This window comes from Zalophus californianus, chromosome 4, assembly GCF_009762305.2.
Source record: "Zalophus californianus isolate mZalCal1 chromosome 4, mZalCal1.pri.v2, whole genome shotgun sequence".
Taxonomy (NCBI): Eukaryota; Metazoa; Chordata; class Mammalia; order Carnivora; family Otariidae; genus Zalophus; species Zalophus californianus.
Window position 1 is genome coordinate 19628638 of NC_045598.1, and position 27967 is coordinate 19656604.

The 27967-nt window shown below is 55.8% G+C and overlaps 1 protein-coding gene across 1 annotated transcript; it reads right to left on the bottom strand.

Annotated features, from left to right (window-relative positions):
• Positions 1 to 1238: 1238 nt before the first annotated feature.
• CRYBG2 (crystallin beta-gamma domain containing 2) lies at positions 1239 to 27619 on the bottom strand. The gene is given in 25 exon segments (XM_027610688.2): positions 1239 to 1415; positions 1523 to 1682; positions 2851 to 3009; positions 4555 to 4678; positions 5038 to 5177; positions 6488 to 6617; positions 9775 to 9887; positions 9983 to 10015; positions 10228 to 10354; positions 10452 to 10591; positions 10898 to 11024; positions 11184 to 11194; positions 11196 to 11240; positions 11242 to 11322; positions 11657 to 11692; positions 11936 to 12062; positions 12889 to 13028; positions 14905 to 15034; positions 15198 to 15310; positions 15387 to 15434; positions 15879 to 17282; positions 17285 to 18506; positions 23048 to 23739; positions 25307 to 25376; positions 27448 to 27619. Coding segments are annotated over 25 exon segments (5577 nt in total). The 5' UTR covers positions 27564 to 27619; the 3' UTR covers positions 1239 to 1326.
• Positions 27620 to 27967: the final 348 nt, after the last annotated feature.

Consider the following 27967-nt stretch of genomic DNA (forward strand, 5'->3'; position numbering starts at 1 on the left):
AGTTGCATGTGCTTCACCCAGCCCTGGGTTTTTGGGAATGACAGTCCCAGAGGGCCCGCACCCCCATCCTGCCCCTGGACATCCCCAGTTGCAGAAACTCAGAGAGTCCCTCACCCTATACCTGGGTGTCTTCAGAATGGCAGACTCAGAGACTCACTCCCTCAGGCTCTTGGGCTCTCAGCCCCACAGGCACTCTCCTGTCCTCACCGGACACTGGACACTGGTCCACCAGGGGTGCTGAGAAGGATGAAGAGGAGGCCGTCCACTTGTACCCCACTGAACCCAGGCTGAGAAGGCAGGAAGGACACACAGCTGCTCTAACCACTTCTAGCCTCCTGGGTCTGCAGTGGGGGTACTGGGAGCTGCAAGGAGGGAAGGGAGCCCCATAGAAGGCCCCAGGGGCCTTGAGCTTCTCTGTCTCTTCCTAGAGGACCTTGACCAAGGGGCTGAGAAGTGCCTGCTAGATCGGGGGATGGAGGGAGCTGTTCCTCTTCTATGTCCTGCCTTTTCTAGGCTGGGTTAAGAACCCAGACTCCCTGTCCTGGCTTCTTTGCCTGAGATGCCAAACCTTTGGGCCTTTAGACCGGGGTTGGGGGAAATTAAGAGGGACGCTGGTGGGCAAGGTCCTTGGGGGTGTGTCTCCCATTCACCTCTCCTGCCTGGCCTGCTGCAACTCCTTCACACTGAACTTCCAAGTCTTCACCCCTCGACTTATCTGCATCCCTAGAACACTTTTCCTCTGCCACCCTCTAGCCTGGCTGACTCCTTCCCCTCCTCCACATCTCAGCTGAGCATCCCTTCCTCCCAGCGGCCTGCCCTGTGCCCCTAAGTGGTTCAGGTTCCTCCTCTGTGCATCCTTCTACTTCCCTTCCTACCCTACCACTGAGTGTATCACCCTACCTGTTGGAATCCTCCACTAGCCTGTGAGTTCTCTGAGGGCAGGTACCAAGGGGGTTGGCTTCTGTTTGTGCCCCACAGCTCAGGGGACCCATTTGGACCTGGCTCAGAGCCGGCTCTTGGAACCCATCATTTGGGGTGACAGCAATAAAAGACCACACTCCTCAGTTCGTCTGGGCCCAGGGCTCCCTCTGGTGGCCGAGGGAGGCCTTACACCTGAGCCCCAGAACCAGAGCTGGGAGGAAAGGAGGGCAAGTATAGGGCAAAGAAGGCAGGGGAACAAATCCTCACCCCATCCCCAAATATCAAGGTGCACAAAGATGAGGGCGCCTCGGAGCATATTAGAAAACAGCTTTATGTTACAACAACAAAAAACCTATAAAAACATTCCATCCCAGGGAAAGCCTCCAGGGCTGGGGAATGGGGCGGTCAGAGCACATGGACGGTCCAGATCTGGGACGCCCGGTCCTTGGCCAGCTCCCACAGCACCGCATGGTCCTGGTCATAGCCCCGGCCGCCTGGGGGAAGGGGTGAGAGATGGGGAGATGGTCAGAGATTGTTGAGGACCCCACTGGCTGCAGCCCCCCCCCCCCAGGTGCCTTCTCCCACATACAGGCCCCCTTACCCTTCACATCTAGGATCCGGCCTTCAAACATCTGGCTGCAGATGTGGCCCGATTCACTGATGCTCCACGTCTGGCGGGGCAGGCGGCTCTCAGCCCACAGCACCGCCTTGGAGCCTGTGCTGGGGGGCCCGATCACCTGCAGGCTCATGGTAGGGGCCACCTGAGGCCCCAGGAGGTCATCAGGGACTCGGCCAAACCCGACACCCTTAACACACACCCAGCTTTGAATCCTGGCTCTCAGGGACTGGGACCCTCGGCAAATCTCTTGATCCTTCTGCGCACTGGAGTCCCTGGGGATGGGAACCTCTGAGTGCTGGCTGATGCAAGCAGTCCATGTGAAAAACCATAAAAGTTCTGGAAAAATAGCTCCTCCAGGAAGCCTCTTGTGACTGACTCCCAAAGCACAAGACTTCGCGTCAGACAAGCTTCCACACACTAACTGCCTGTGTGACTTTCAGCCTGTTACTTAACTTCTCTGTTCTCCAGTTTCCTCACCTATAAAACAGAGAGTAGAGTAAGACCTGCCCCATAGTGCCCTCTGAGAATCATACGAGGCATTCATGTAGAGGGCTTACCACAGCACCTGCCACAGAGCCAGGTTCTCTCTCGTTTCAAGTAAGAAGCAAAGCTCCTTCCGTGGCCTACAAAGACCCACACCCCCGTAACCTTTCTGACCTCCTCTCTCTTGCTACTTCCCTCCCTCCCTCCCTTCACTGCCTCCCGTGAGGGGAGCCGGCTAGTCCTGTTGCCAGGCAGGTTCCCACCTCAGGGCCTTTCCGCTGCTGTTCCCCCTGCGGGGAGCATGCTTCCTGCAGATACCTACATGGCTGCCTCCCTCAAATGCCACCTTCTTAGGAAGGGCTCCCCTTGTCAGAGCTACTGATACTCCTTGTTTCCCTTTCATTGATTTTTCCTCTCATGCACTTCTCGTCCCCTAACGTACTGAGGTATTTTACTCATTTAAATGGTTTCTGTCTCTCCCCCACTACGATGTGGCTTCGGAAGGGCAGGTGCTCGGGAAATGTTCGTGGAGTGAATCTATCCTTATTAATAGGATCCAAGGTCTGTCCCAGGATATCAGAGCTGGGAGTCCCCTTAGAAGTATCTGGTTCAATGCTCTCGTTTTGCAGATGGGGAACTGAGGCCCAGAGAAGAGCCCACACGGCCCAGGGGAGCAGAGCCCGCAGTCTTCCCCACCTCCCCAGGGTCCTGGTAGGTGTGTGTCTCTCTCTGTCTCTCTGGCCCGAAGGCAGGTCCTGCTTCCCCACGCAGGGAACCTTCGAGTACCTGGGGCTCTAGTGTTCCCGTCCCAGTCCCTCAACCAGTACCTGGTTCTTCAGCAGCCCACGCTCGTAGTACCAGACGGAGCTGCCTCCCGCTTGGGGCTCGGAGACCACCACACGGCCTGCCTTCATGTCCTCCACGTGGTCTGGCACCGCCAGGAATCCCCTCAGTGCGGCATTCCAGAGGCGGAAATAAACCCGGCGCTGGGGGGGGGTGGGCAGGGGGAGCAGAGAGTGAGAGGTCCCCAGGGCAGGGATGCTCCCAGCTGGGCACCCGACACCCTCAGCTCGGGAGCCACAAGTATCCCCAGCCCCCCAAGCCCTCCCTCCTGCCCTGAAGCCTTCCTTGGCCCTGCTTCTTCTCTCACACACGTGTATCAGGGGTGCATCCGTGGTGCACACCCATGACCACAGACACCCGCAGCCACATGCACAGGGACACACTGGCAGAGACGCCCCAGGTCCACGTGGTTGGGCAGAAGTTTGCTGCAGCCACAAACCCACAGACACACGCAGCCATGCACATGCAGCCCCCCTGCCAGCTGACTCCACACCCCATGTTTGCCTGGGTAGGTATACAGACATGCGCACACACACCCGTGCTGAAGAAAAACACTGGCCCGGGTGTGGGGCAGACACCCCGTTGTCACAAATCAGACCAGGCTCTGCCACAGATCAGCCAGAGGTCTTGGATCGTGGTGATGGTAATAATAGAAGAACCACCACTAACGTGTGCTGAGTGCTTACCCACTCAAGTATCGTTCTAAGAGCTTTACAGACATTATTTATCTTCAGTCCTCAAGACAACTCCATCACATGTGTTATCCCCCATTTTATTTCTTTTTAAAGATTTTTTTGGGGGGGCTTTTTGTAAGCAATCTCTACACCTAACGTGGGGCTCGAACTCACAACCCTGAGATCAAGAGTCGCACGCTCTACCGACGGAGCCAGCCAGGTGGCCCCTACATTATCCCCATTTTAAAGAGGTCCATGGAGGTACAGTACTTGCTCAAGATTGCAGAGCAAATCCTTTTCCACTTCTGTGGACCTTTATTTCCCCACCTGTAAATGTGGGGGCCAGAGATAACCTCCAACCTTTCTTCTAGCAATGCTGTCCTAAGAGTCTGTGAATTTAGGGGCCACACAAAGATCCTCATACAAGGACACACGCTGTCTCAACAGTGGCACAAAAGCAGGCACGTGTAGTCATATACACACCTCCCACACAACCACATCACCTCCATAGCACAGACACATGGATACAAATAACATCACAGCCACGGAAACACCCCGAGAGGGAGTGCGCGCGCCCCATGGCCATGCCTCCACATCAACGCACATGTACATAAGTGAGAAGCAGGTCCAGACATGCGCTCTCAGACCTGGAGAAACCCAAGTGTTTCCAGGTGTTCCAGTGTTTCCCAGAGGGAGGCACATGTGATGATTTTTAGTCCTAAGTGGGTAAACAGATGGCTAAAAATTTAATGGTAATGTATTTATTATAATGCCAATTAAAGAAAAATCATACACACACATCAAACCCATGATTTTATGGATATCAGTCCCTGGCATAAGGATAAAGGGAAAAAGTGAGTTGGTTTAGAGAAAAATATTAAGTAGATAATGGTTCAGGAGGAACGACGATGTGGTAAAATTGTGACAAAAGTACCCAAATGCTGAGTTTGGGAAACATGGGACGCACACGGCCCAACAGACCGGCACAGACACACAAGCTGACTCGCTACGCACCTGCTTGATGGGGTAGACGGAACCCACCCTCTGCGTTCCACTGTACGTCAGCCAGCTGGTGATTTCGCAGCTGCCCGCCAGCCACTGGCGGCCCCGGAAGTCACTGTGCTCACACAGCACCCAGCTGGGCCCCGCAGGTGCCGGAGATGCAGAGAGGAAGACAGATAGACAGACAGACAGGTGGAGGAGAGGCACAGATGTCAGAACATTCTCCACCTCCTTTTCTCTCATGCTGAGACTCCTCTGCCTGGTGTTAGGGTCCCGAGGGAGGAGAGGGGGGCCGGGAAGTGGATTTCGGATTTGCAGGGCAGAGGAGGGTCCTGGAGGATCCAGGCTGGGGTCCAAGGCCCTCCTCACACTGCCCCTCTCCCTCCCTCCTGGCTGGGGGCAGGGAGTAGAAGGGAATGGAAAGGGGCAAGAGGCCAGGGACCCAGCCCTCACTCCCTAGCAGCCCCTGCCCTTGAGCTCCCCCAACACACTCACACGCCCCCCCTGATCCGCACGGACAGCACGTGGTTGTTGAAGCCCTCGGCTTGCAGGCTGCGCACCTCCCTGTCCAGCTCGATCTCCTTCCCCTCAAAGCACTCCAGTCCATACAGAAAAATGGAGGGCTCTGAAAAGTGCTGGGGCCGGGGGCATGGAAAAGCGGTGAGGCTGAGAGAGCCCCAGCCCCCACCTCGGCCCCAAATTCCAGATACTCCAATCCCCAGATCCGTATTTCAGGCCCTCTTCCCTCCTGAGCTCCTCCCCACAGGGCCCTGGACTCCTGGACACTGGCAGCTGGGTGTCCCCCAGATTCTCAGATGCAGCATGTGCCCGAGTGGGCCCCCCATGGCCCCCTCAAACCTCCTCCCAGTGCCAGTTAATGGTGCTTCTAAGAGTAGTAATTACAGCAGTAATTATAGCGGTTCTCATGTATTCAGGGCTTACCACCCGCCGCATTCTGTGCTAAGTGCTTTACCTGATCTCACTATAACTTCTCAACAACCCTGTAAGGTAGGTGCTGTTATTATCATCCCTGCTTAACAGAAGGGGAACTGAGTCTGGAGAAGATCAAACCACTTGCTCAAGTCCCTAGAGCTGGGCTTCAGAACCAGGTCTGTCTGCCGGCAGAGCCCAACGTGTACTTGTAAAGCTTGGACTCTGCAGCTGGGCTGCCTCGGGGAGAACTCAGCTCTGCCTGTCACCACCTTTGGGGCCTGGAACAAGTCACACGGCCTCTCTGTGCCTCCGTTTCACATCTGGAGAAGGGAGCTGACGGCAGTGACAAAGCTCATCAGATTAAGTGCAGGGGAAGCCTTTTACACACTGCCTGGAGCTCGGTGGTCACCGTCTGCTGGGCTGCCGTGCCTGGCCCACCCCTTCCTCCAGACTCCGGTTCCTTACTATGGCCAGGCCGCTTCCCTCCATCTCCTCCCTGGCCCAGGGTCCATCCTCCCCCCCCCCCCCCCCCCCCGCCCCTTACTGGAGTGGCAACCCTACTGCCTTGTCCCCACCCACCCGAACTCCCCACACAGCGGAGCCAGCTCTCTGTCCCGCTCCCTTCCACACGGAAGCCCCTCTCCGCAGTCCGGCCCCTGCCCCCAGATCACCTGGGTGCTAGTCCCTCCTGTCCTCAGACCACCTCTATATCTGGTCACACCACTGCCTTGTCATCTTTATGTCAGTGTGGCCATGGGTTCCTCGAAGGCAGGGCTGTGTCTGACTTATTTCAGCATCCCCAGGACCTGTCACGGTGGGCGCTCAATAAATCTCTAGTAAAGTCAAACTGCCTCTGAAGCCACGGGCTCGGAGGGACCTGGGGTGGTTCTGACGATGACTGGCTTCAAGCTCCAGCAGCCTAGCCAACAGTGAGAAGAGACCCGGTACCCGGCATGCCCTCAGCAGCACCTCCTGCCCCAGGGGTTGCCTGGACCTGGACAAAGTTACTCACCAGGGGTACCTTCTGGAGAGAGCCCAGGACTGTGGAGGCTAGGCAGCCCATGGCTGTGAGAGTGGGGAACTCGCCCTCGGAGAGAATGTGTTGGTCACCCTCGAAGTTCTTCTCATCAAACAGGATCCAGCTGGGGAAGGGGAAGAGTAGGGGGATGTGAGGAGGTATCTGAGCTTGTCATATCCTGTGCTTGGCCTGCCAGGCCTTCTGAGATGCGGCAGAGTGGAGGCAGACTTGATTGTGAACCCCCCCCCAACTAGCCCATGGGAGGTCAAGGATGAACAGGCCCTGCAGCAAGAGACTGAGGCCAAGCCTTCAGAAATGACTGGATGTAATCATACTGCCCCTATGGAGGGAAATTTGGTAATATGAAGCAAAACTCTATGCATAATCACTCAGCAATCCCATTTCTTGGAATCTCAAAACCTCCTTCAAAAACCTGAAATGGCACATGCACAAAGTTCTCCGTGCAGTGTTGGTGGCCATTGCAGAGTGGAAGCAGCCTAAATGTCCATTAACAGGGGAGAGTTGATTAAACTAAGAATGTAGAGTATAATAACATAGCAGTAAAAAGGAATGAGCAAGAGCTCTTAAAGGGATATAAAATGATCTCCAAACGGTTAAGGAAAAACAAACAAGGGGCAGAACAGTGTTTATAGTATGCTTCCCTTTTGAAAAACTGAGATATAATGCACATACCATAAACTTCATTCTTTAAAGTGTACAATTCAGTGGTCTTTAGTATTCGCCAGGTTGTAGTACGCTTCTTTTCGTGTAAGAAAACGGGGGAAGGGGGCAACACATATATTTGGTTTCTATAGTTATATACAAATTTATATATGAGAGTATATTCCCTTATATTTTCAAAAAGAAACAATGGATGAGTTACCTAAACACTGAAAAAACAAAAGATTACCTATGAGGGAGAGAGGGGAAAAGATCATAGGGCTAGAGATAGGTCCTACTGATTGACTTAGCTTTGGAACTGCTCTGGACTGAATGTGTCTCCCCAAAATTCATATGTTGAAGTCCTAACCTCAAATATGATGGCCTTTGGGAAGTTCAGATGAGGTCAGGAGGGTAGGCCTCATGATGGGTATACTGTCCCTGTACAAGAGGAAGACACAGGAGCGCTCTCTCCACCACATGGGGACACAGGAAGAAGGCAGCTATTTGCTAGCCAGGAAGTGAGCCTTCGCCGTGAGCCTTCGCCGGGGAGCCGAGAATGGGCCTGCACCTTGACCTTGGACTTCCCAGCCTCTAGAACTGTGACAAAATAAGTTCCTGTTGTTTAAGTCTTCCAGCCTATGATATTTTGTTACAGCAGCCCAAGCTAAGACAGGGACACTGTAAATTTGTCATGTAATTAAAAAACAATTAAGTAAAAATGGAAAGTATTCCAAAAAATTTAAATAAATTAAATAAAATAAATGAACCTAACTGTATATCAGGTTGGTGGCATAACCATACAAACAAAAAGTATTATTTCAAATGTCTTAAAAATGATATTTTGAACTGCACATACCAAGTGGGATGTTGGTGAATGTCCTGAGGACAAAAAGAACCACAGAGAAATCTCAAACAGCATTCACTGCTTTTTACTGTTAGTAATATTAGTATTATAGTTTTTGGAAACATCCAGCTTCCATCTAAATACCATTGGAATCGGAGTCCCTTGGCAGATAATTAAATCCAAGTTTAGGGCAAAAATGTACAAAATGATCCTGGAGCAACTTACTGTACCAGGAAAACAAGGAAATTATAAAAAAAACTACTGGAGTCACATCAGAAGCAGACAATTTGAAGGGGCTCCCCTTTGTCAAAGAGAGAATGATTAGAGCACACAAAAGAATAGTAACTCCAATGGACGGAGGCATTTCAATTACATAGAAATCCATGAGTTCATAACAATACTTAAAAAATATCTCATTAGCTCTAGAGGTTGCTAGAGCACCAATTCAGAAATTATTCTGAAAATTGATCAAGAGAAACTGATCCTTGGGAAAGGATCAAACTGCCTTTTTTGTATAAACCATTTTGGGTAAACAAATAATAGAAAAGGGAAAGCTCTTCCTTATAGAGGTATTCCAGCCAACATATGTAGAAGGAATACCAAAAATCTTAAAATCATCATTTTGTAACCTCTAAAGAAATAGAGGGTCTAGGCAATTATCATCACTGTATGCTAATACCATTAGGTGAGAGGTAAATGACAAATCTTATTTTGTTTAAATGGCATATCTTACAATGTAGGGATCTTGATATCATTAAAAGTGGGACAACCAGGCATGTGCCTGAGGTAATGTAGTAAGAAGTACAGGATACCACCTATATAGTCTTGCCAACAGAACAAAACACCCCGAATCTCATCAAGTCTCCAGATCTACCAGTTTACAGGAAATATCGGACACAAAGGGAAAAAAGGCACCCGAAGAAAGCAATAAGCCAAATTCAGAAGATGGGAAACTTACAGGGCAAATTATTGGTTTTCTTTTCTTTTTTGGGAGGGGGAAGGGGGGACGCAGAAGGAGAGGAAGAGAGAGAATCTCAAGCAGGCTCTACCCCCAGCATGGAGCCAGACACAGGGCTCCTGGGGGGCTCGATCTCACCACCCTGAGATCATGACCTGAGGCAAAACCAAGAGTCCGTGGCTTAACCAACTGTGCCACCCAGGCACCCCTACTGGTTTCTTTAAGCAAATGAATGATATAAAACAAAAAGAAAGGAGCGGAACTGCTATAAATTAAAGACCAAACTGACCAAAAGCAATGTGTGGACCTTGTTTGGATCCTGAGAAAAACAAATCAATTTCACAAAGGCACTTTTTTAAGACAACGGGAGAAATCTGAACATGGCCTGGGTATTAGGTAATACTAACAAACCACTGTTTATTAGCTGTGATAATAAATTATGGCTATGTGGGTTGGGGACAGTCTTTTCTTATTAGAGATACATATTTAAGTATTTACCTGTAAAATTTTATGTTGGGTCAGGGATTTTAAATGCTCCACTAAAAAAAAAAAAAAGGCAGAGAGATAGATGAAACAAGATTGGAGTTCTTTATCCTATACTACCTACAAGTTTTACGTTTTCCATTAAAACTTTATTTTGCTTGGTTTCCTTTAAGATTGAATGATTCCGGACAGAATAGCTCATCTCAAGGAAGCCGAAGGAAAGAAATCATTTCAAAGAAAGACCTTCCAGCAGCCTGGATTTCCAAGTTGAGTTAAGCGCTCCGGGCAGGTGCGGCAGGTGCGCCCCGCCTCTCGCCTCCCCCACGTCCTCACCTGCCCCCGTGGACACGGCAAGACTGGACCTGGAAGCAGGCGGGCAGGGAGGTCTGGTCATCCTCGAAGGAGATGTGGTCGCCCAGGAAGTCGGGGCCGGAGAAAAGCTGAATCTGCAGGTAGAGACAAGAAGAGCTGAGAACGGAGAGCGATGGAGTGAGACAGAGAGAATAGGGAAGAGGAGACAGGCCCCGCACCAGCTCCTTACCTTTGAGACAAAGTGCAGATTGTGCTCGCCGACCTGGAGGGAGGGCCCAAAGGTTTGCGACTTAAGGAGGGTGCCAGCCTCTAGTCTCAGTTTCCCAACTCTTTCCACAGCAATCCCATCGCTCAGGCCCGTGTTAGCTCCGCCCCTTCTCAGAGGCCCCGCCCCCGCGCTCCCCGCAGCGGTGAGCCCCGCCCAGGCTCCAGGGCCCCGCCCCCAGGGCCCCGCCCCCCGCGGCTGGCGCGCACCTGCAGGATCGGCTGCAGCGAGGCGAGGGCGCTGTTGCCCGCGCCCCAGTCATCGCAGTTGCGGTACACGCCCTTCTCCAGCACGTACTGCTCCCCGGAGAAGCCCACCTTCTGATAGGCCACCCACCTGCAGGGAGGGCGGGGCCCGGGTTAGCGGGGCGGAGCCGGCTCCTCCGAGGAAACCGCTCCTGGCCCGCCTCGCTCCCGGAGCCTGGGTCACTCACACGCCGCTGAGCACGTGGATGGCCTGCGTGTGGGGGCCGTGTCGCGCCAGCTCCACGTCCGGCAATGCCTCTCTCACCTCCACGCCATGCCCCTCGAAGTCCATGGCCTCAAACAGCACCACGGCCGGCTCCCCAAAGTCCTGGGCCCCAGGGATAGTCAGGTCTCTCCTGCCCACCCACGGAAATCCCTGGGAGTGCCCAGACCCCGGGGACGCAGCCCACCAGGGGACTTTGCAGTGAGGCGATCAGTGTGGACTGGGGAAGAGCAGTCCGAAGGCAAGGGGCAAGACCTCAGGGAACACTTCCAGGTGCCCTGGAGAACTGGGAAAGAGGACACAAACTCTTCCCTCAACAGATTGTACTTGCGGGGGGGGGGGGGGCTGGGGCGGGGGGGGATGTCTGGCTGTGGCCACAGGCAGAGGGATGGCCCAATTGCCCTTGCTTACCGTCCGGATGACCCGCAGGGAGGTCAGCCTCTCGTCAAAGCCTCCCCAGTGTGACCAATCAGCATACTCCCCCTCCTCCAGCAGATACTGGTGGCCCCGGAAGCCTGCCTTCTGGTAGCCCACCCAGCTGGGGGAAGGCGGAGGCAGACAAACAGACTTGTTCAGGAAGGCCCACGGATGTGTAAGACAGCTGCCCCCACCCTTAGGCAGCCCGGGCCATTCCCCAACCTCCATTGTAGAGGCCAGAAGGGAGGATGAAGTAAGAGAAAAGTTTCAGAGTCCTCACCAGCCCCCAAGAAACTCGCAGGGACCCCACAGAGGCCAGGTGGGGGCTCTGGCTGTCCCTCTGGCTGCTGAAGGTTGTAGATGTCTCTGCTCACTTCCCAGCTCTGGCCCTGAAAGCCTGTGGCCTCATAAACCACAACCTGGGGGAAAGAGGGTGGTGGGGAGCCATCTGGACTGAAACACACCCAGCCAGCCCAGGGAGGCCCTGCCCAGGGATAGTTGGCCCCAGAGCTAAGTCCTCCCACTCTCACTAAGCTCCATTCTCTTAGGTAACTCCTGTCTCTTCTCTTACCTCTAACCTCCTTACACACCAAAAGCCAGTTCCCAGTGAGCCCATAGGATTCCACCCTCCCAAACCCAGCTTCTGTTCCCCAGCACTCTCCTCCCCTGTCTTCTGGTCCAGGCTATGAGAGCCACACGCACATTCACATCCCACCCAAAGGCCCTCTTTGACCCTGCAGCGCAGACTCTTACCTTGGGCTCCCCTGGCTTCTCCACACTCGGGCAGCCCTGCAGAGGAGACAGAGCTGAGACACCAGCCCAGAGGTAAAGGAAGAAGACAGATGGGGCTGGTAATCCAGGATTTACTTGATCCTGAGACCCCTGAAAATGGCCAACCCCCTGTCTTCCCTCTGCCCCAGCCCTTGGGCTAATTCCCCCTCTCCCAGATCCCATTCTCAGCAGGAGGCCCCCAGGCCCTGCCTCTTCCCCCAACCTGCAGGACGAGGTAACTTGTGACCACTTGCCCCTTACCAGTCGCATGGGCTTCAAGGAGCCCACCCTGGGGTCTGATGTACCCCAGGCCTCTGAGGTGGGGTACTCTCCAGGCTCCAGGATGCAGGGAGTGTCTTCAAAGAAGGGTTTGGGGTACAGCAACCACCTGGTGGGGGGGGAGGAGGCAGAAAGGCAGCTGTAGCCCAGATACCCAGGGACACAGATTGGTGGATGGGGGGAAGGTTTAGAGGGGAGAAGAAGGTTTAGGGGAAGAAGCCCCCATCAAGTCAACGCTGGAGGATATTTCAGACCCCCATAATCTCTTGCAGTAACCACTCACTCCATCCATCCCCCTTCCTCTGGCCTGGCGCGCTCTAATTTCTCACAGCTGGAGAGTTCTTTCCTGCACACATACCTGCTTAGGGGCCCCCAGTAGTTCCCCGTTAGCCCCACAATATAGTCCAGCTGCACCGAGGCCCTTTGATCTGTCCTGCTGCTATACTCCTGGCCCTCACATCTCCCCACCTGCTGCTTTCCTGGGCCAGACTGAACTTTCAAGTCTTAGATCTCTCATCTCTGGGCCTTTGCGGGTGCTGTTCCGTCTGCTAGATCTTCCCCATTCAGTTAACAAATATTTAGGGGCACCTACCCCATGCCAGTCCCTGCTTCAGGCATCAGGGAGAGAGTAGTGAACAAAACATAGAAAGTCCCTCATGCCCTGCTCTCATTATGCTGAGATTCTTCTGCAGCCACCTCATCCCAGCTGAGGTGTCTCCTCCTCCAGGATGGCTTCTCTGACCTCGGGTTGGTTTGGTGCTTTTCTGTGCTCCCCAATCCCGGGACTCTGATCACCACTGCCTTCATACTTGCACGTCCCCTCCAGTAGACTAAGCACTTCTTGAGGGCAGGAGTTGTGTCCTGTCACCTCTGTGTCCCCAGCACCCAGCACAATGAATGTTAAATGAAGGGATTCCAGAATTGCCCTGACTCACAGTCCTGCAGAGACAGTGGCAGATGCCACCTGCAGGGGCCTCTCCGGGTCCTGGGAGTCCTCCAAGGCATCCGTTAGCTTCACTTGCTCCCCCTTGAGGCCCTCTTCAGAGTACAAGATGATCTCTGGGCTAATGTAGTCCTGCAGGAGAGAGGTGGAAAAGGGAGCGTAAACAGCCCCCCTCAGAGACTACCCCCCACCCCCGCCCTAACTGCTTTCCCAAGACTGTCCAGCAGGGCACTCCTGGGAGACCTTTGTGGCCATCTCCACAGAAGCCAGAGGGTGACTGGAATGTTCTCCGCAAGGTGCGCCAGACAAGCCTGAGAAAAGCCATCTCTTTGGTGCTCGACCTTTGGTACCTGTGACCAAAGTTCGCAGCAGGAGTCTGCCAAGTGCCATACGCCGTTCGCCTTGCCTCTGGGTAGCCTGATAATCCAACCCAGAGATGAAGAGGGTGGACAGCTCTTTCCTGAGTCTAACTTTGACTCTTCCTTTGTAAACAATTCCTGCCCTAGTCCAGACTGGCTCCTACCTGCATCTCACCCCGGGCAGCAGAGGATCCTCTCGGCATTCTGAGTGTTTCTCTCCCGCTAAGATCATTTCATTCCCTCGCTCCTTCGGCAAACGCTTATGAAGCCCCTACTGAGTGCAAGGCACTGCGCTAAGGGCATGTTCTACTCTGTCTCAGTTGGCCCTCCCAATGGGCATTCTTACTCCATTCACAGGCTAGGAAAGTGAGGCTCATCGAAGTTAGGCGGCCTGCCTGAGGGCACAAAGCCTGGACGTAGCAGGGCAAAGAACAGAGCAATGTAATTTTTGTTCACTGTTGCAACCAGCACCTCCCACGAGCCTAGGCACACGCTCGGCACCCCCAATCCATGCGGAATGAATGAAATGAAACTAGGGTCGCCTGACTTCAGAGCTCTCGTTTTTTCTCTTCTATCTCATTACTTCCTACATGAAGATGAATTTATTGTGAGAAACTCACACTAAACTGTCCACAAACATTTGTGTATTTCTGGAGAGGCTTTCAAAACCATTCCCTCCTTGGCATAGCTGGGCCACTGCCCTGGTTAAGACTCGTCAGCTCTCGCCCTTTTACCAGGAGGATTGCAACAGCTCCGTCTTGGAGTTATATGTACTTTAATTAAAAAAAAAAAAAAGTCTGATAGGCCCTGCTTTTAGAGTTAGGGCTTTCTCTTCTCCCTAGTGGCCAAGACGGTTTTGTCAAGCTTAATTTGGTAGTTTTGTAAATCTGTGGTACGAAAACAGTATTGTTTTTTCCCACTTTACAGATATGAAACTATCATGTTGACTGTGCCTTTTCAAACCACACACCTCTCCCTTCAAATTCAGATGTGCCCCTCACCTGGAAATCACAGCCCTGCCTGGTCTTCCTGAGTCCTGGATTTCTCCTCCTGGCAGCCAGAGGAATGTTTATAAATCCCTAATCTGATTATATGCTTTTCCTGCTTCAAGTCCCACCCTCATACCCTAGCTTGACCACGAGTCCTGCAGGGCAGAGAGCAGGTCTCCTCCACCCACCCACTGCCTGGCATGGTGCCTGGCACACAGCAGACATTAACCAGTATCTGTGAGCAAATGAACAAACATCGTAGCACCTTGGGTCTGACCCTGGGCCTGAGATCCTGGGCCCGGGGCGGGGGCGGGGGGCGGGGGCCGGCACCCACAGCCTCGCTCCCAGCCATTTCTGTTGCTCTAACTGAACCCGTGTCCAAGTCCCGCTCAAATTTTCCGCAGGCTGCTCTCCCAAGCTGGGGCTTGGGCCTCTGTCTGCTCCCTGTGTCCCCAAGCCAGGCCGAGCACACCCAGAACTCCTTTCTTCCACAGGTTTGGGCTCTGAGGTCAGGAATCCATAGTAAGCCCCCTTCAGGCTCCTCACCCCTATGAGCTCTCCGGCCATTCCGACTCCAGGCACCTGGGGCTGTCCCCCTCCTCAGGGCCTGGAGCCTGGGGAAGACAGGGCAACATCTGGCGCCCACTCCCAACCACTCACGCAGACAACCCGCCTCAGGGAGCCAATGCCTTGGGTGCTCCACGCTGGCCCCGAGACTCCTAAATCCGCATCTCCTTCAGGCACGGCCAGCTTCCGGCCCCGGAACTCTGGCTCTTCGTAGAGCATCCAGCTGTGGGCACAGAGACCCAGGGTCACTGGTGGGGAGAGGAGGTAGCCACAAAGCAGGGTGGCTGAGGGGGTTTCTGCCAGGTTGGCCTAGGTACTTCTCACCACCCTGACATCCCCCAGGTCCACAAGCAGCCCCCTGCCTCGCCTTGGCAGTCAGCACTCACCAGCCTCGAACCACCCTTACGGAGGCCACGCGGGCCCAGCCGGAGGTGTCGGCAATGTCTTCCCAGACCTCCCTGCTGCTGCCTTGGCAGGCAGGCTCTGAGAAGAGGATCATCTGGAGAGGACGCAGAGGGAATCCTCAGGCCTTGTGCCCAGCTCCCTGCCTCCCCCATGGCCTCCCGCCGCCTTACCTTTCCAGGCCTGATGTTCGGCTTGCCCTGGGTCTTCAATGCTGGGCTCTGGCATGGAGGGAGGTGATAAAAAGTCTTACTTTTTTGTGTGGACTCCTTACTGCCTCCCTACAACCTGTCATTCCAAGGATCCCACATGTTCCCTATTGGCCTCCACTCCCAAAGAGCTGGCCCACAGAGAATGTCACCAACCTCCAGGAACCTCATCACCCCATTCCAGGGGGTGAATGCCTATCACTCCCCTTCCCCAGCTTCCAAGAGATCAGAGCCACTAAGCCCTTTGGACTCCACATCACAAGCCTTCTGCGGTGTGAATAGGGAAACTGAGGCCCAGAAAGATGTAGCTTGTATAAGATCACACTGAACTAGACATCAGACCCAAGCCTCTGGCTTCTGGACACTCTCTTCCCAGTGCCACGATCCTCATATCATCCAAACCCTGCCCCAGGTGAGGCCAGGAGCCCTCCCTTGCTCATCGAAGGCCTTACTCACCCACCCCTCCGGGGGCCGGGCACAAGCAGGCTTCTCCAACAGTGGCCTTTCGCTGCACAGCAGGGGCAGCTGTCCTGGCACCTTCCTGAGCCCCGGTGTCATGTGGGGTGGCAGAGCTGATAGTTTTGTGCCCAGTGGTTCCGAGGCGGGGGCCTCCTGCGTGGTGGGCACCAGACCACCGAAGAGAAGGCTGCCTCCAAGACGGGAAGGGGGCCTGCCCCCTGCTTGCCACTCTGGCCCCAGCTCTAGGTGGGGGCCCTTGGCATCTGCTACATGTTTCTTCATCATCTCCAGAGGAGAACAAGAGACCTGGGGGGGCCTCGCAGGGCGAGAGTCCCAGGAGGGGCTGGACCTGGCTTTCTCCTGTCTGCGTTGGAGCTTCTCATCGTCGCTTAGGTAGGGGTTCTCTGGTTCTTCCTCCCCCTCTTCCTCCCCCTCTTTGTCTTCTAGTGTGGGTGCCTCCTGGGGGCTGGGTCCCAGCACCCCTGGTCCGGGCTGGTCCTCCTCGATGGCGGGCAGCGTAGCATACATAGCCAGGTAGGAGGAGCGGGGGGCTCGTGGCAGCCGGTGAGTGCGGAGGATCTCGGGGGGCTCCATGCCCCGCAGAGTGTCCAGGAAAATCTCCAGGTCAGCAGCCAGGGCCAGCTCCTCCTCCCTGGATGTCTCTGGGAGCATCTTGCCCTCGGTGGAGTCAGGGACAAGCTGGGACTCCAGGCCGGCCTCTACTCCCATCAGCGCTGGAGCAGGTGGGCCTCCTGGGCTGGGGGACACCTTGCCCCCTGAGGAGGGGGCAGGGAGAGGAGCAGCATCCTGGATGGCCACTTTCTGGGTGGGAGATGGGGCAGCAAAAGCACCAGAACCCTGGACAACCTCTTTTTGGGTGGGAGATGAGATGGGGCTCACTTCAGAGCCCTCAACAGCCTCTTCCTTTTGGGGTGATGGGATAGTGGAAGCAGTCAGGCCTCGAACAGCCTTGTCCTTGCTGAGAGAAGAAGCAAGGCCGCCGTTAGTACTGTGGACAGCCTCTTTTTGGGTGCTAGGGCTGCCTTCTGGGACCTGGACAACCTTGGTTGGCTTGGGGGATGAGGCGGCAGGAGCACCAGGGCCCTGCACAACCTCCTTCTGGGTGGGGGATGGGTCAGCCTGGACACCAGGGCCCTGCGCTACCTCTTCCTGGTTGAGGGAGAAGATAGGGACATTTTCAGAGTCCTGAACAAACTTATTCCTTGGGGAGGATGGAGCAGAAAGCCCTCCTGAGCTTGGCACTGCCTTCCTTCTTGTAGAGGATGGAGGAAGAGGCTGTCCAGGGACTGTAACAACCACCTCGCTCTTCACCTCGGGCAGGATGGTGGCGGGAGAGGGATCTGTGAACCCTTCCCTTTTTACAGAGGGCAGGGCCAGGGGTCCCTGGGCTTGACAGTGAGCTGGGTCCTGGGGTGAGTGGGCACTGCAGGCTGCTCTGGGGGGCGGACTGGGTCCAGGGAGGGGGTACGGGTCTGGCGTCTGGGAGAGGAGGGTGACAGTGCATGGCCCTGAGAAATCTGGAGAGGGGGCTGGGTGGGGCTGGAGGCTCCCTGCACCCTTAGGACCCCATGGGCTCTGGAATCTGGGGCTCTGCTCTGGGCTTGGTCTGGGTGAGCTGCAGGGACATCCTGGTTCTGAGGTGGGTGAACATCCTCTGGGATGCGTGCAGGGACCACAGCAGGTTTGTCCTTTGGCTCTGCCATCTCTGTCTCAGGGAGCTGCCCTGAGCCCACAACCCCTGTGCCGCCGCCCAGACCCGGACTCCTTGGCACAACAGCCACAGGCCTGGGAAGCCGGCTGGCAGGGGGGCTACGCTCAGCAGGCACAAGGCTACTTAGCAGCTCCCGGGCTTGACTGCGGCTTGGTGAGCCCTCAGCCTGGGGGTTCACCACCACCGCCCGTATGGCACGAACAACATTGCGGCCCCTCGGCAGGGCCTCACCCGACGGCACCGGCCCCATGGTCACAGAGCTGTTCACCCGTCGCTCCACGTGCCCTCCCACCACCACGGTGGTCTGCACGGTGCGTGTCACCCGACGTTCCTCAAGGATCCGGGGGCTCCCGCTGATGAGACTGACACCTGGGTGGGGGCTTGGCTCACGGGGCCCAGGCAGGGGCACCAAAATCTCAGTCCTGGCCACGGCTCCCGGGTGTGTTGGCTCAGTCCTGGGCTCTGGGGGGCTGCCATCACCCTGGCCTCCGGCCTCCTTCAGCCTTCCCACTGGCCTTTTCTCCTTAGGGAGTAGCGTGTACTTCTTAGAAAAGATGGGCCCATGGCTCTGACAGCTCTTGGAGCTGGACCCATCCCGGGGTCCCTGGTAATTTACAGTCGTTTCTTCCCGTGTTGCAAAGCCATTGACTTCCTCTTGACAGTGGCTGTACTCAAACATCTCCCCCCAGGGGCCTTCTGTCTGCTCCCCCGACACCAGGGACACCTTGTGAAAACGGTGTTTCATCTCTTCTTGGGCAGGGGGCGGCTGCCGCCACATCAGCATGGTGCTCACCACTGGGGCCTCAGCCTGAGCCGGGGGCCCGCATGCCTCCTCCATGTTGGGCCCCAGCAACCTGTCCTGAGGTGTCCTCAGCTCCCTGCGCTTCAGCTCCCTGCAGATGTTGCCAGAAGAAGAGAGATAGGGTCAGGGGGTGGGGAGGGTGGCTCTCGGCAGTACAGAGTAATGACCCCTGCCAAGCTCAGGCTCGGTCACCCCAGGCAACTCATTTGACTTTCTGGACCTTTGTTTCTTCATCTGTAAAATGGGCATGCTGCTCGCAGCTCTCCCACCATCTCCCCACTTTCAGACGACCCCCAATGCCAGGGTCCTTCAAGGGGTGAAGCTGAGGCCTGAGCCTGGAAGGAGAGAGAAGGAAGAGAGCAAAAAAGCCTATGGGTTGGACTCACTGGTCTATGGATGGGGCTGTAACTCTGCCCAAGGAGCCCTGGGTCTAGTCCTCCAGAAGCCAAAAACTAGAAAACCAGGCGACTGTTCTGACCCTGATCATGACCATGATAAGGGAAGGGAAGGAAAGATGGGCTGTGGCTTCCGGCAACGCTGAGTTTCCCTGACCCGATCGCTTCCTAGCTGGATGACCTTGGGCCAGCCACTTCTCCCCTTCAAGCTTCATGGGCCGGGCACCTCGCTAACTGCTTTCTGTCCATTGTCCTTCTGAATCTTCAGAAGAATCCCATGCATTTGATACCTCAAGGAATCAATTATAAACAAACATTCCCATTTTGTAGATGAGGACAAAAAAGGCTCAGAGAGGTTAAGAAACTTGACCAGAATCACACAGTGGCAGACGCAAGACTTGACCCCCAACCCTAAGCACTGGACCACCGTACTAAACTCCCTAATGTAATAATTATCTGGTGAACCAAGACTCTATGGTTTGGAGGTTTACTTTTAAAGGGGGCCATAGTAGTCCTGGAGGGACCACCCAGCCCCCACTCCAACTTCCAGGCTGTGCTGACCAGGACAATCCTATTCTGAGATCCCAAGGACCCAAGAGGTCAGGCTGTTCATCCTCAGCCTCGGGTCGAGCCTGTCTTCAGGGCCACGCCTCTCCAAGAGGCAGCCCCCAGGCCACTTATAAGGGAAGTTAAGGCCAGAAATGCACCCCTGTCCCCACCTCCCCTCCCCCATGTCTATCTTCTTCTCTCCTGAGAAGCTGGTGGAACCCAGAACTTTGATCCTGCTCTGTGGCCCTAGCAGTGACTCAGATTTTACGAGGAACAGAGATGAAAGGGGCTGAGGCCCAGGGAAGCCTGACTTGACTCCGGAACCTTGGGAGCTCTGACAGGGTCTGAGTGGCCCTGGAAAAGCCCTTCGTGGGGGGAAGGTAGGGAGCTGACATGAATCCCAAACCTTTCCCCAGACCAGAATTCCTGAGAGCAGGACACAACCAGACACCTGTGGCTCTAGATCAGAGCCCTTTGCCCGAGGCCACGACCCCCTCCCATCCTCACTAAGGAGCCCCTTTTCTTCCAACAGAACCTTGTCCTGCTTGCTGGGACTACTGCCAAGGAACTTCACCTGCTCACTGAGCCCCCTACTGAGTCTCCTCTTTATTTCTGCAATAATAATAATAACTAGGATTTCACTGAGATTCCCTGCCCCCAAGGGCATTAAGTGGCAGAGCCTGGGTTCTAAGTCATCGATTAATTGATTGACTGATTCGTTCATTCAGGGCTAATTGTGTTAAGTGATGTGCTGGGCCCTGGTTTGGTTCACCCAAAGGTGGTATCCTAGGAGTCCAGGGGTCCAAAGAACTGGACCTAAAAACAGGAACCACATTTGGAAGGCCCCCTTGGTTTTGGCAAAGCAACAAGAAGAGCTTCAAAGGAAGCCATCGGTCATCAGATCAGATACTGTAAATGACCGCCCAGCCATCAAAATTCCACGCCTTTCTCAAGCCAGCCCAGCCCCTGAACAACACTCCTGACAGTCACTCATTCCATAAACACGTGGTCATTGGCTTCTGCTTGCACACTTCTGCGGATACAGAGGTCACCATTTGACAGCTGACCTGTCCTATCCCTGGAGGGTCATGACTGCTAGAGTGTTCTTCAAACTACGCTGGAATCTGCCTGCTCATAGCACTCCCTTTCGTCCTTGCTCTGAAGACACACCCCAATGGCCCAGGACGCCTCTCCTAGGCTAGCAGAAGTCCTCATTCCCAGCGCCCTTTCTTCCTCAGGGCCCCAGACCAGAAATGGATCTGTTGGCAGGGTGACTCTGACCTCCAAACAAGGTGTGTGGGGCCGGGAAAGGGAGAGGCTGAGGAGGGGGCGGGGGGAGTGTGGGAAAAAGCGTGGTCTAACCCAACAAGTCCTGGATTCTCCCCGCTTACCTGTGAGTCACCCCCAAACTAGGCCAAACCAGTCCACAGGCCCACAGGCTCACAAACACATGCTGCATCACAAAGGCACACACTGACACCAAGACGGACCCCGGCGCGGGCCCACCGCGCCACACGGGCACCAACCCAGCGCACACCTACACAGACTCGGTCAGACACAGTGACACACGCTCAGAGACCCAGGGGACACACGAGTCACACATACACACACACCCAGAAACACACAGACACAGTGACACATGTCCACATTCACAATACACACGGTCAACTCGCAGTCCTCCTCCTCGTGAAAGCCGCCTGCCCTCAAACACACACGTGAACGCATGCGCGTCTTACACAGCCCCACGGGCAGCCCCGACTGTGCCCTACCTCCCCGCCCCCCCAACCTCGGCCAATCCTGACCCAGGAATGCTTCCCCCAGAAAGGGGTCACAGAAGGGATGATATCCCCGGAGGTCGGCTTCCGGCCTAAGTGAGCCCCTCGCCTCCAGCCAGAGTCTGTCATTAGCTACCTTGTCCCAAAATAGCCAGGGAGCGGCAGGTCGCGCCTGAGTCCCCTCAGCTAAACCTGCTGCTTCTTCCTTCTCCTCTCCAAGGCCTGTCTCCTCTGTCCACCTTCCCTCTCTCTGCTCTCCCAGCTGGGGCACCCGAGAAGGTCCCTGAGCCAGCCTGGGCCTCACCTCTCTCTCTTTCTTGCGACAGGATGACATACCCCGACTCCTGCTCCGGGGCCTGGGCATTCCTGATGCTGCCAAATCCATCTCCACGGGGTCACTGAAAACCCTGTACAGCAACCACTCAACCCTCCACGGACGGCACAGGGCCAGCAAGGCCTCTGGGAGAGGCAGGAGAAAGTGGTGCTCAGAGCACAAGCATCCAGGTTCAAGTTCTGACCCCTTCCTTCACTTTCTAGCTGACTTTGGGCAAGTGATATGACCTCCCTGAGCCTTAGTTTCCCTATTGCAATGGGGGCAGGCAACGAGATTAGTCCTGCTTCATGGGGCTTTCTGAGGATTTAAAAGAATTATGCTTAGGGGGCACCCGGGTAGTACAGTAGGTTAAGCTTCTGACTCTTGGTTTTGGCTCAGGTCATGATCTCAGGGTTGTGGGATCCAGCTCTGTGCTCAGTAGGGAGTCAGCTTTGAGAATCTCTCTCTCCCTCGCCCTCTGCCCCTCCCTCCTATATAAGCATGCTTGCTCTCTCTCTCTCTCTTTCTCGCTCTCTTTAAAATAAATAAATAAATCTTTTAAAACAATAAAAATAAAAGGAATTATGCTTAGAAAACAAGCCATGGGGCCCCGGGTGGCTCAGTCAGTTAAGCATCTGCCTTCAGCTCAGGTCATGATCCCATGATCCTGGGATGGAGTCCTGCATTGTGTCGGGCTCCCTACTCAGCAGGGAGCCTGCTTCTCCCTCTCCCTCTGCCTGCAGCTCCCCTTGCTTATGCCCCCCTGCCCGTCAATAAATAAATAAAATCTTAAAAAAAAACAAAACAAAACGAAAAACCAAGCGAGAAATGACAGCCACCACCATCATCATTAGGAACTTTTCAGAGCCCTCTTTGAGCCCCAGTGCCCCTTCCTGGTGGCCCTAGAGACATAACCCCCTCCTCAATGAGTTCTAGGGGACCCACCCTTCTACCTCTGGGCCTACCAGGCAGATCCAGGAGAGTCATTTCAACGCAAATAAAAACTGAGGCTTGGGAACCTCGTGCCTGTTCCTGTGGTCACCACCCAAGGGCCAGGTGGGGTCATTATTGCTGCGACTAAGGCGTTAGTAACAAGCATCCCTGCTATTTGGGTGGCCCAACTCCCTGGAGTTCAAAGCATGTCCTATGACCACCTCCTCCTTCCTCACCTCCACCTGCAAATCTACTCAACAACTCAAGGCCCAGAGAGGTTAAGCAGTGTCTATGGCCTCTGCCACTCCAGCTTTCCCAGGACACCCAGCCCTTTGGCTGGGCACCTATTCCCAGGCTGGGTCTGTGGGGGGTATTGCTGAGGAGAAGGTGACCCTCCCCCACCCCCTCCATGACAGGCTATCCCTCTCCTCAGGTGGACAGAGGAGAAGAGTGGCAATAGTCCCTGGGAGGTAGCCTGTGGCTGAGGGGAGGGAGAGGAGCACAGAGCAGGGGGGCAGGAGATGGCAGAGTCAGCTCATGCTCAGGGAGCTGAATGAATGGGCCTTGAGTGGGAAAAGCCCAGAAACCAGGCAGAAACCCAAGAGGGGGCGGCCAGGCCAGTTTCCCCTCCCGCTGTCGCCCCATGTGGGGACCGACCTCTACTCACTGTCTGTGTGGGGACCCGGGCGTCCAGTGGGCCCAGCGCTCCTGTTGCTGGGCTGTGGCCTCTTGATGCGTCGGGGCGCTCAGCCGGGGCTCCGGGGGCAGGTCTGTCGGGCACCCCGTGACGGGGCGGGGCCCCTGGGGAGGATCCTGCCAGCCCCTGGATTCCTCAGGGCCGCAGGGGTGGAGAGCTGGTTGGGCCGGTTTAGGTTCCCCACCCACCTCCCCAGGTGCCTGCCGGTGCCCCTGGAGGGTGACAGTGATGTGGTAGCGGGTCCTCCTGGCAGAGGGACACTGGTGTAGGGTCCGGGCTGGATGTGGCAGGGCTGGCCCTGGTGTGACAGCCTTGCCCTTTGCCCGCGCTGCCGTGGGGAAGGATGCTGGGCGGGGCAGCAGGTTTTCCAGGTTGCCTGGTGGCTCAGGCCTCACAGGCACCTCGGGGTCAGTGCCTGGGGGTTGCAGGCAAGTGCAGCCTGGGGTTCCTTGCTCCAAACTTCCAGGAGCTGGCACCGGGCATGAGGGGCTCTCCAGTCCCACGGAGACATAGTTGGCCAGGTCAGAGGCACTGCCCACAGCTGGCCTCTGTAGGCGCCCCAGGGGCTGAGGGGGCTGCCCTGAGCTGTGTCGTCTCCTCCAAAGCCAGGAACCACGGCTCCCTGCCCAAAGGTCCCATTCTGAGCAGCTGTGGGATTGGGCCTAAGGGAAAGCAGAGGCAGGGGACTGGTGACAGCACTTCTCCCTACCCTCCAAGCACCCTCATCACCCTTGACTGCCCTCCTGGGCACAGCAGAAGCTGAACGGGGCTCTGACACCAAGCAGAGCTGCCCTAAGGGCCACGAGAACTGGACAAAGGGTAGAGCTCTGGGAAGGCGCTCAGCATTTCACTTACCGCCTTCCATTCTGCATATGAGGGAAGTGAGGCCCAGAGAGGACACCGACTCGACTAAAGTCACTCAGTGAGGGCTCAACTCTCAGGCCAACTGCCACCTTCCCAGGCATCCACAGTCCTCTGGCCCTTTGGCAGCAGCTTCTCTGGGGATTAGGGGCTGCATGGACGTGCCTGGTACGAGTGTCTATGGCCTCTGCCCACTCCAGGCTTCCAGAGAGCCTGTAGCCAACCCCCGCCACCCCAGGACCCTCGCAGCCTGAGATTCCCAAGCACGCCTGGGAGGCACCTGGGCATAGAGATGCACCTGGGCCATGAGGGATCCAGGGAAGAGGGTTCCCCTGAAAGTGGGACAAACCTACCTCCATCTGCTATCTTCCCCTGGAGCCCAGCCTGGCTGTGGGAGTGAGGGGAGAGGGCCATACGGACACTGCTCCCAAACCACTAATTTTCAGGGACAGGTTTGTGTCCTTGGCAATAGAGGAGCCAAGTCTGGGGTCAAAATCCTAGCAGGGGCCCTTGATCCCAAATACCTCGATTTACTCATCTGTGAAATAGGTGCAGCCTCTTGCTCCCCAGGGACCAAATACCTCAAGAGACAGGAGGGCACCATGATTAATATGGGGGCCTGGAGCCAGGCAACCCAGGCTCAAATCACAGCTCTGCTACCTCCTAGCCACAATCTCAGTTTCCTCGTGTGTAAAATGGGTATGATAATAACAGCACCTGCTTCCTGGGAGTGCTGCGAAGATGGTATGAGATAAGCCGTGCAGAGGAACCAGCACATAATGAGTACTCAATTAAATGCGTGTAATTACTAATGGTATTCAGGACCACAGACACATGGCTGCTTGAGCCACCGCCAGAGGAGGCCTTCTGCTCCTCCAAAGGGAGGACGCCCTGTTACCGTTCAAGCCATGGCTCAAGTCCCCACTGAAGATGGGAAAACTGTGGCCAGAAGGTTAAACCACCGCCCAGCTTCACCGCTGGGGCTCCGTGCCAGGAAGTGGGGAAAAGGGTCCAGAGAGGAGACAAGGTCAAGCTAAAGGAGGGAGTGCAGAAAGGGGGCTCCTGGGCATAGGCACTGAGTAGGAAGCTCAGGCTTCTGGAGCATCTAGGCCCCTTGCTGGATGTCCTCCAGCCATGACTTTCCTTCTCACAACAACTCTGAGCGGCATTCTTGTCCCCATTTTGCAGATAGGGAAACTGAAGTGGGGAGTGATCTCCGCAGGGTCACACAGTGAATCAGTGGCAGAGGGAGGATTAGAGAGCTCCAGGTGCCTAACTTGTAAGTCAGGGTTCTCAGGGCCGGCCCAGCCGCTCCCAGAGCTTCTGACCCCCCACCCTCCCCTCCCACCCCTTCCGATTCTCTCTTACCTTGAGGCTGACATTGCTGGTGCTGCCCAGGCCCTGGGCTAGGTCAGGGCAGCTCCGGCCACCCCAGGGCCTGGGAAGGAAGCATAGGGAAAGGAGTGAAGTAGCCTCTTCCCCTCCCACCCTCAGACTGGACCCTGGGGCCCTCCCCTACTTCTCTCAGGGCACATAGGCAGGACGAGCTCCTGAAACCTTAGGAGTGGGGCAAGGTCTATGCAGCAGCCTCCCCTCTGCTCCCTCCCCCAGCTGTCTACTCCCCAAAAGAGAGAAAGAGACAGGAGATGAGCTTGAGACAAGAGTGGGGACTAGGTCTGTAGCAGGACCAGAATATAGAAAAAGAACAGCGCCTCAATAATTCCAAAGCCTGCCATTTGCTGAGGCCCTCCCAGCGCCAGGCTTAGCCTTAGGTATGGCGCTCACGTGATCTCCTTTAAGCTTCACAATAATCCTAGAAGGTGGATATTATGTCCCTATTTTTCAGATAAGGAAATTGAGGCCCAGAAAGGTGAAGTGACTTGCCTGGAGTCACACAGCTGGTGAGCCTGGGAGTTAGGCACTAGGACCGTCCCATTCCAAAGGCTGGTTGGACATCGTGGCACTAATGGGGGCAATATGGGGAAAAGTGCCTTGACCGCCTACCCCCCCTTCCCCGCCCCCCCCCCCACCAAGGCAATCAGCAGGGCTCAGAGAGGCCTGTGCCTTAGTGCTGGAGTCCCATTACCACATCTGGTGAGAACCCAGTACAAGTGCGCGCATGGGATGTATCATCACGCTGACCCATGAGCATGCACAGTCCCTCCCCTGTCCTCCCAACCCCTGACTCACCAGCATGCCAACCCTGCCTCCTCTCAAGTGGGGAAAGGGAGGGGCAGTGCCACTGGGGCCTATAGGGCAGGTTCCTGCCGGACCGGGTAATGGGAGAGGGCGTGGCTTCCAGGTGGGGGCGGGCAGGGCAGTGGCAGGGTGTGGGTAACCCCCTGGGGCACCCAGGCTTCCAGGCTTTCCAGGGTGGCTAGGCCCTCCCCTCTCTTCCCCCTTTGGTGTGAGAGAGCAGTACAAACCCCTCCTCTCCCTCTGCACCAGCCCAGGCCTCAGGTACCCCACCCCTCCCAGGGCTGCTAAAGACAGCTGTGTCATGATAAGATCAGAACAAATTGCCTGGTAACTACACAGACACATAACACCCGGTGCCTGTGAGCACATTCCATGCTCTTTTCAGATACAGGGCCTGTGAGCCACTGGGGGCCTCTTCACTAGCCCCCTCCCAGCCATTCAGCTTTGCCATCCACAGCCTTTTTCCTTCCACTTAGACAGTAGCTATCAGTGAGTGGGCTCAGAGAGAGGAAGCAATTTGTTCAAGGTGACCAGGCCAGGGGCACCTAGGGTGAGGACGGAAGTCTGGCCCCCTGGCTGGCGGTCCTGAAATCTCCCCAGGCAAGAGAGCAGCCCAGTGCTTCAGGACCCGGGCTCTGGAGTCCCACTGCTTAAGCTCTAACCCCGCCCCCACCACTTCCCAGCTGTGTGACTGGGCAGGTGACTTCACCTGTCTGAGCCTCCGTTTCCACAACTGAATCACATGAACTACCTGCCTCATGGAGCTGCTATGAGGATTAAATGAGGTAATCCAGGTAAGGCACGATGCAAGGGGCACATAAAGGTTTATTGTTACTACAGTCTGGGATGACAGGGGAAACCGGCCCCGTGGCATCTGAGGGCAAACGCAGCGCCGTCTCTGACAAAGCAGGTGCCTGTCATGCTCACGACAAAGGGAATGCAGACCAGAGGGAAACTGGCCTGTGACGTGACAAAGTCCACAGGGGCAGGGGCAGCTCCTACGTTTGCCCTTAAACTGGCTCTGGAGAGGAAATCATTATCCACGGGCCGTCGCCTGACTTCGGGAATTGCAAAAGTTATTCCAAAGTTTCAAAAGAGCACAGGTACTTTCTAAAGACCATGTTCACATTCATATATCCAAAATCGTGGTACACTGACACGTATATTTTTATGTTCTCCGACACTCATACACGCTTTTTTGAACATCCACTACCCTCTAACACACACACACATACACACACACACACACACACACACACTCACCCCTAGGGTCCAGGGGCGCCCCTGCAGCCCTCCTCCATCCCCCTCACCTATCCCGGGCTCTGGCCTCCTCCGGGGTCCGCTTCCCCCGGCGCTCCCTCCGGAGCCCTAGTCTCGCCAAGCCGCGGGCCAGGCGCACCCCCAGACTCCCGTGCCCCTCGGCCATGGGCAGGGCAAGGCCCCGGGCTCCCGGGCACCACAGCGCTCCGGGGCCACGAGGGCCACCCGGATCCGCTCCTCAGCAGAGAAACGCCTTCTCCGGCCCGCCCGCTTGAACAAACAGCGGCCCCGCCCGCAGTCCGTGCGGGCGGGGGACTGACCCAGAGGCGGCCCTTGCCCCAGGACACGGGGTGCGTTCTGCAGGGGTCGCTCCGCCTGTGCCCCACTTCTCCTCCCCGCTCTTGCCGTGCTCTCGGCAAGGTCCGCGCTACTTCTTTAGGTCTCGGGAGGCTCCAGGGGCACACCGGGGGCGAGTGGCCCCCAAGCTGGCCTTGCACGAGGTGGGCAGGAAAGGGGAAACTCGGGCGAGCGGGGGGCCGGACGCGGGGCTGAACGAGGGTCGTCTCTCCC